Below are 8,013 nucleotides of genomic sequence, written 5' to 3' on the forward strand. Positions count from 1 at the left end.
TTGACTTAAGCAAAGTTTAGGTTCATGATGAACAACGCTTCTCTTTTTTCACACTGGCAGGGACGCTCGGATGTTCTGGGTGCCAGATTTTAGGAAGGCATTGCTGCCTGAAGGTGTCTAAGGAGGGTGACCAGAATGCGGAGGGGGACTTGAAACCCAACTCTGAAAAGAGAATCAGTTGGAGCAACGGGAAGCCAAGGGTGGAGAAGGGGAGATGCAGGGGGAGGGGAATGATTGTCATCTTCTGCTTGGCCTCAAAGGGCAGGTCTAGGGACAAACGGTGGCAACCTGGGAGAGGCAGATTTAGGCTGGAGCTAAGGACGAGTTTAAAGGGAGAGGCCTGCCGGTGGGGCCGGGCTCCCACTCAGGTGGACTGGAGATGTTGCAGGTGAGCCTCCCCTGACCTCAGAGACCCTTCCTTGCTCATCTCCAGATGCCCATTCACAATGAAGACTCCCAAAAGCTCACTTCATAAAAAATAATAATTTATTGTCAACAAAGGGGTATGTACAAAGGGAAATAACTGGGGAAAGCAGGGGCTGGTGGGCAGGTGAAAAGCGGGCAGAGCTTGGAGTCTCCAGAGCTACTCCCCCCCCACCCCAGGGCTCCCCCTGCTCTGCTGCAGGGGGAGGGGAAAGAGGGGATGGGACTCCCTGTCAGGAGGGCCAGGAGGAGGTGGGGGGAGAGGAGACTCCCCCGAGGTAGTAGAGGGCTCCGGTGGGTCCCCCCTTGTGACCACCTCCTATATAAGGCACTGTGCCGGCGGGAAGCGGTGAAGCAGGAACAAGGAAGGGCGAACACAGTGGGTCTCCATCAACACTGAACCCTAGTGCAAGGACGGCGGCAGTCCGGCGGCCCGGGGGCAACCCAGACCCCAGACCCTTAGCAGCGTCCGATGGGAGCAGAAGCGGGCTCTCCCCCACCCCTGCTCAAGTGCTTGGTTCCATCAGCATCTTCTGACGGAGGGGCTGGTCTGCTGGGGAGGGGGAAGCTGGGGGAGGTGCAGTGAGGTCCCCCCTCCTCCACAGCAGCCTTCACACCCCATGCCCGGCCTCTGGCTGTTCCCGAGCGGCCACACCAGACTCTGCCAGCACGGCCTGCCAGCCTGGAGGGTCAGCGGCCCCCGCCACCGCCCGGTGTCCCTGGGGCGGCTTGGACCAGTCCTGAAGCAGGCTGACTGCAGGGGGCTCCTCCAGGCGCACACGGATCACCTGTAGGTCCAGCGTCCCTCGGAGCCCCGCGGAGGGAGCTGGGGAGGGATGAAGAGAGATGCATTAGAGCCGCGAGGTGGGAGGCATCCGCACCATAAGCGACACATTCAGAGTCTCTGCCACTACTACCTGTGCGAGTGGCGAGTGCCTTCGTGTCTCTGGGCCCCAGGCTCCCCATCTGTAAAATGCAGAAGCCAGACTTGATGATACTGAGGCCCCGTGAACGTTCCAGGCCTTGACCCCTCTACGCCCATCGGCCTCTCTCTTGAGGCTGGCCAAAGGGCCCCGATGCAGACTCCAGAATTCAGAGCTATCCCTCAGAAGCTCCTTGGGAGCCAACGTGGGCCACAGAAGGACGGACGGGGACCTCTCGGGCCCACCGAGCGGCCCCTTCTCCAACGTCCCCGACACGTGGCACTTCAGAGGAGGGAGACCCCACCACCTGGGGACGGCTCTCCTGGCTGGGACGCTTCTCGTCCAGGCCGGGCCTACCCTGTAGCTCCTGGTCCTGCCCTTCAACGGGCTCCCTAGCCCCTACCCAGGCTGGACCTCCACCAGAGGCCCCAGATGGCGGCCTGCCGCCCTCCTCTCAACACCCCCCAGCTGATCGACGGCCTTCCTAAAAGGTGGCTCCAGAACTGAGCAGGATCCAGGCGCGTGGGCTGGACAGGGCCGCAGGTGGTGGCACCATCACTCCCCTGGTCCTGTACACCGACACACCACTCAGCACACCCTGAGACCATGTTAGGATTTGGCTGCTACGTCACCCTGGCACTCTATGGCCCACGAGGGCCCCCGGGCCTTGCCCAGAGGAATGGCCTGGACCCCGTTATCTGAAGATTTCTTCTCTAGGCTGTATGTGATCCTCACGTGATATGGACCAAAGGCCCTTCCCCATCCTGGCATCCTTCTCTGGACATTCCCCGTTCATCGTTGTCTTCCTTGCTCAACTGGGGTGTGCCTGCTGGAATCAGACCAGGCCAGGGCACGGAGGGACTTTCCCAAGTGTCTTAGCCCAGAAGCCCACGGCTTCCTCCCACGTGCTCTAGGATCGCAGTCTCTCACTACACTTTGGAGGGTGAGGCTGGCCACAATGTCTCTTTTCTGGGAGCTCACCTACGTATCTGCTGCCCAATCACAGGCAAATTGCAAAGGGCAAGAGGGTCGCCAAAGAGAAAGGTTTGTGATGGTCCCATCCTCTGTCACATGGGATTAGGGTTCAATAAGCATTTCATAAAGGCCCGCCATGGGCCTGCGCTGGATTTGGAATCCTCCAGAATCCAGACGTCCAGCTTGGCCTAGGAGCCAGCTTTCTGAGACAGGAACCTGAGCTTTGATGCGGAGCCCAGTCCAGGCTGTCAGGGCTGCGGAGGGCTACAACCTTCCTCTGCAAGGATGCCCGCTCTGTGGTGGAGCTACGAAAGGGCCCTAGGGGGGAAGGGGAGGAGAGGAGGCAGGCCTGCCTGCCAGGGCCCTTCTCCTGCTGCCACCACCCCCTTCCCAATCCATCCCAGAGTCTGAGAGGCTTGCCAACGGCTCACCTGGGGAGGGACTCTGAGGCCTTTTGGGGCTCCCCTCGGCTGGCTCTCCTTCCTTCAACAAAGCCCTGTCCTGCGAGGCTTTCAGCTGACTGTGGGAGAAGAGCAGGAGGACAAAGCCCGGCGGGAAGCTGCCGTCCGTGAAGTGTCGGACTTCAGTGGGAGCCGAGAAGGGCTCTAAGGTGACATGTGGAAGGGGGAGGAACGCTGCGGAGGGACAGAGAACAACACGGGGGCTGCTTTCCTTAGGTCTGGACCCTGAAGAGGCTGGGCCGGCTGGTTTCTAAGGTTCCAGCTCTGAGGGCAACATCACCCCCATTATCCTTAACACCATCACCATCGTCACCACCCCCAGCACTACCACCACCACCACCACCATCACTAGCATCTATATATATATCACTTTGGGTTGGGCAAAATGCCTCCCAAAGATGAGCTCATCTTGATCTCCCTGGCAGAGCAGGAGGTGCTAGCATTATCCCCAGTTTACAGCTGAGCAAACAGAGGCAGACAGTGGTTATGTGACTTGCCCAGGGTCACCCAATTAGTGTCCCAGGCAGGATTTGAACTCGGGTCTTCCTAGTCCACTGCACCCCCTTGCTGCTTACATGCTATGCTCTATGATTTCAGCTGCCTTAGGTCCTTTTCCTCGGCAAGTGGACATTCCCCACCTAGTCTTACTCAGGTGATTTCCTGCCCATCATCATGCTTTATCATTCTAATTTCTCCCACTGATTTACAAGCCCCAACCCTCTTCTTTGTCCTCAACAAGGCCAAGGCTGCCATCCCCCAGTTCCTTCCCAAACCTTGGTAAACCAGTTCAATGCTATTCCACCCTCTTCTCTCAGGTTCTGTGGATCAAAGTTTGGCCCGGGATCACTCCCGCCACCCACTGCTGCTAAAGGAAGCCGGAGACCCTCACGACCCCTGCTTACTGGGTCCACTGCCAGGTTACATCAGGTCACCTGAACTGGGCCCTCACTGCTGCAAGGCAATCCTTTTCCTGAACCACTCCAGGGGACTGCCAATCCCACTCCCCACGGCAACTCTCCTAAAATTTTCATCCCTCTCGAAGCTCCTTCTCAGCCGAGAGCCTTGTTTCATGTTGTACTGAAAAAGCGAAGGCCATTTCTCCAGGACTTCCTGTCTCCCCTTGCCCAGATGCCTTCCTCCATAATCCTTATCTCTATCCATCCAGCCCTGACTTCTTTCTTCAGCTATCACCCAATGCCTTCTGGGCATCTCAAACTCAACATGTCCCTCCCCACCCCGACCAGCAGGCTTGACCCACTCACTCACACTCGGCCCCACATCCAACCTGTCTGTCACAGCCTGTCACTTTACCTTCAAAGCACCTCCCCTATACGTCCACTTCTCTGCTTCTCTCCACTCATACCAGCTCAAGACGACAAGAGGCACAGTGTCCCTACTCCCTAGTCCTCCTCCCGGGGAGGGCCTCTCAAATCCGCCCCGAGCCTTCCCTTCTCCTCCGTCTCTCCCCTCTGGCCCCAACCTCTGCAGTCCTCAGGCTCAGCCCTCCCTTACCTGGGCTCGGGGCCGAGGGTCTGGCCAGGGCCTTGGCCCTGGTGGAAGTCCGGCCCCTCCCCTTCTTCTTCTTGGGAGGGGTTTCCCCGGACAGCTCCCTACATCTCTGGTTCCGCGGCTTCTTGGTCCCTGTGTCGACGGCTGGGGGAGCTGCTGAGAAAGCAGCCTGCAGATGTGGCAGCGCCCGCCTGTCGGCCCCTGCGTCCCCTCCCGGGATGGCGGCCCTGCCCTGCCGCCCGCTGCCCTCTCCCGGGATCTCACCTGCAGGCTGCAGGGGCCGGAGCCCCCGGGGCCGGTTCCGACTTGACTGCAATTCAGGCTTTTCCTCGGAGTCCAAAAGCACCACGATCTCAGCTGGTGTCTCAGGAGGGCCTGGGGCAGAGAGGAGAGCTCCCTAAGCCGCCCTGACTCCCCCCAGCTCTGGCCCAGGCTCTCCCTCCCAGGCCGCGCCCTACCTGCGCTGGGGGGTGCGGGCTCCAGGGAGTCTAGTAAGGCCACGCCCTCGCTCCAGGCCTCAAGGATGTTGCTCTTCTCCCCGGGGCTCAGGCCCAGGGTATGGGGGTGCTGGCGAAGGATGTGCCTCCGGGCACTTCGGGCTGAAGGAGCGGGGAGCTCCTGGCCACACACCATGCACAGGGCCCGGCCGCTGCCGCCGGGGCTGTTCCCCACCAAGAACTCTTGCTGCCATGACTGTGGCGGCTCAGCTTCCTCGGTCACAGCGGTGCTGGTCTCGGGCTGGCACTGCCCAGGGAGGGGGCTGTTCTCAGGTTGTCCCACTAGGGAAGGGCAGAGCGGCGTGGCAGACAAGGGAGGAGACAGAAAGAAGGGAGCTGGCTGTGAGATGGGCCCCTTCCTCTTCGCCTCATCCTAATTGGCCCGCCCCTCACCGGCTCCTACACCCTCTCAGAGAGCACTCTCAAGGTCCTCCCCAACCCCGGGGGGCTTAATCCTGGAGTGGGGGTGGAGGCTTGGGTGGAGTGACTAAGGATGCTTATCACCAAAGCTGCCAGACTGTGCTCCAGCCCCATTCTCCCAGACCCCTCGAGGGGTGACTCTCTTCTCTCGGGGTTTTGGGGACACCCCTGCCCCAGTTCTCATCCTCCCTCTCTGACCGTTCCTTCTCTGTCTCCTTTGCAGGATCCTTCTCCAGGTGGTGCCCCCCCCGCCGCACTCGGTCTTGGACCCTCTTCTCCCCTCTTTCCATACTCATCGCCTTGGGGATCTCAGCATCTCCCCAGGTTCAGTGACCACCTGTGTGCAGATAATTCTCAGCCCTAACCTCTCTCCTCAGCCACATCTGGCATCTGTCACCACCTGCCCCTCATCCCACGGGCTTCCCAAGCTCCGTCACACAACCGCAGCAGGACCGGCCGTCTTCCCTCCATCTTGCACACTTCCATAGGGGAGAATGGGCACCGGGAGTCCCCCTCGAACCCTCACTCCCAATTCTCCCACACAGTTGGCCAGAAAGTTTTACCTTCACTGGTGCAGCCCCTCATCACCTCATGCCTGGACTGTGGTGCACCTCATTATATCCCTGCCTCGCGCCCCTTCTCCATCCACACTCCACCTGGCAGCCAAAGAGACCTCCTCACACCAAGCCTAACGCTCCTTGGGCCAGTCCCTGAAGCACGTGGGTGGGCCCTGACACATGTGGTCGGCGTTCCCCAGCTGTCCCCCTCCATAACCTCCATGACACTCCCTCTGGCGTCCCTCCACCACCTCACCAGGATCACTGCCTGCCCTAGTGCCCCCTGTTCTGACCGTGTCATCTCCCACCTTTGTGTCCTGAACGTTCCACATGTTTCTAGCGTGCACCTTCCAGATTCGGCTCAGGCACTGTTGACTATGGGAGGCCTTTCCTCATTGGTCCAGCCGTGAGTGCCTCCCCAAAAATTTAGCCCGTTTAATTCCGTGTGGACTCCTATCTATGTACACAGACAAGAGCTGCCCAGGATGGGCAGCAATCTGCACCAGCAGAGGGAATTCCTGAACCAAGGAGATCACAGATGCCAGGGGCTATCTCGCTTTGGCCTTGGAAGCCCCAATGCCCAGCACATAGTAGGTGCTTCCTGATACAGGGACTGATACACGTGAGTGTGTATGGAGGTGGGAGGGAAGAGACAACAGTCAATGATCTCCCTTCCTCCCCACATCTCTCCAAGCCCTCCATGTACCCAACTGTCTCCCGTCCCCAATTCTGGCCAGGCCTAGAGAAAGGGGTCTTTGGATTCTGAATGGCTGCCCCTGCAGCCTCTCTGTCCCAAAGTCTTCTAGGCTGCCAAAGTCCAGGAGTGTACCTTCATGGCATCTCCGTTCTTTCCCTCCCTGGCCTTCCATATCACCCCTATCAGCTTTAAAATGTCCTACAAGGGGCAGCTAGGTGGCACAGTGGATACAGCACCAGCCCTGAATTCAGAAGGACCTGAGTTCAAATCCAACCTCAGACACATAACACTTACTAGCTGTGTGACCCTGGGCAAGTCACTTAACCACATTGCTTAACCCTCCCCCCCAAAAATAAATAAAATAAAATGTCCTACAAAAGACTCCCACTGCTTATAGCCTACAAACTTACATAAAACTGCCTCTGCTCAAGTCTCAGTAGAGAGGTGCAGGGCTACTGGGACAGGATGGTGCATACACTGCCAGAAGACGTCCTTTTCATGGGCTTTACCTCCATTTTTGTTTGTTACAAGGGAGGGTCCGATGGAGGAAGGTACATTGGAAAACGAATGTATTATAAAAACAAAAGATACAAATCCCCATTTAAAGACCAGGTCTCTCTTTCCTGTTCTCAGTTCCCTGGGGGGCCAGCCAAAAGCCCCGGAGAGCGGCAGTGGGGATGGACGTGCCCTCCCAGGAACCATCGGTTCAAGGTGGACAACTCAGATATTCAGGCCTGAGAACAGGTCAGGGGACTGGAAGGCTTAAAAGGCCTATTACAAGAGTTCAGCCAGGGCCAGGGCATCCCCCAGGCGGGGGAGCAGCCTTCACCAGGCCCAAACAACCGCTGTCTGCATCGGACACCCACAATGGCGGGAGGAGAAGCCTGTGGATCTGCTCCCGTTCCTATCTCAGAGGTAAGGAAATAGAATATTTGCTCCAGGTACCTCCCTCCAAGCACTTGGGCACCAAGGCAGAAAGGAAGGGCAGGGAGCAGACCCTGCCCTCGGGGAAGGCCCACCCTCCAAGGCAATGACCCCCCCCCCAGAACAGGGGCTCGGCGCTTCTGACCCTCGCTCAGCCAGCGCGGGCAGCCCACCCTCTGCAGCCTTCCAGTCCGGGGAGCCCGGCCGGCCCACTGCCAGAAAACAAGGGAAAACTCAGCGTGGTCTGACTGGAATGGGCAGGTATGCCCCCCTGCTCCTCCACACTCAGCCCCAGGCCTGGCCTCCCACAGCACCGGGCAATTGAGGCTCTTTCCCCAGCTCAGCCCTCACCTGAATCAGGAGCCAGAGACTCCCTCTGCCAAAAGATTCCTATTTTATCACAGGCCAAAGACAGAGTACCTGAGCCCCAGGGACCTTGGCAAGGATGCCCATCTACACCTGCTCTGGGGGTGTGCAGCCATCCCAAAGACAGGCATGGGGGGAGGGGGGCGAAGCAGGAGGGAAAGACTAAGTGGAGGAGAAGGGGCAGGGAGAGGAGGCCAGGAGAGAGGTGAGCAGGAGGGGGGAGGGGAAGGAGGAGGGGGAAGGGAATGAAAGGGGAAGGAA

At 58.9% G+C, this 8,013-nt stretch overlaps 1 protein-coding gene across 1 annotated transcript in view; it reads right to left on the reverse strand.

The window, feature by feature from the left end:
• Nucleotides 1-468: 468 nt before the first annotated feature.
• SPINDOC (spindlin interactor and repressor of chromatin binding) overlaps nt 469-8,013 on the reverse strand; it is a gene marked incomplete at its 5' end in the record, with an annotated part of 9,525 nt that continues 1,980 nt past the window's right edge. Inside the window, 5 exons of the mRNA XM_027856129.1 lie at nt 469-1,249; nt 2,753-2,956; nt 4,295-4,447; nt 4,556-4,666; nt 4,750-5,070. Coding sequence (XP_027711930.1) covers nt 1,035-1,249; nt 2,753-2,956; nt 4,295-4,447; nt 4,556-4,666; nt 4,750-5,070 — 1,004 coding nt within the window. The remainder of the gene's footprint in view (nt 1,250-2,752; nt 2,957-4,294; nt 4,448-4,555; nt 4,667-4,749; nt 5,071-8,013) is intronic.

Source organism: Vombatus ursinus, unplaced genomic scaffold (genome assembly GCF_900497805.2).
Source record: "Vombatus ursinus unplaced genomic scaffold, bare-nosed wombat genome assembly UNPS02011369.1, whole genome shotgun sequence".
Taxonomy (NCBI): Eukaryota; Metazoa; Chordata; class Mammalia; order Diprotodontia; family Vombatidae; genus Vombatus; species Vombatus ursinus.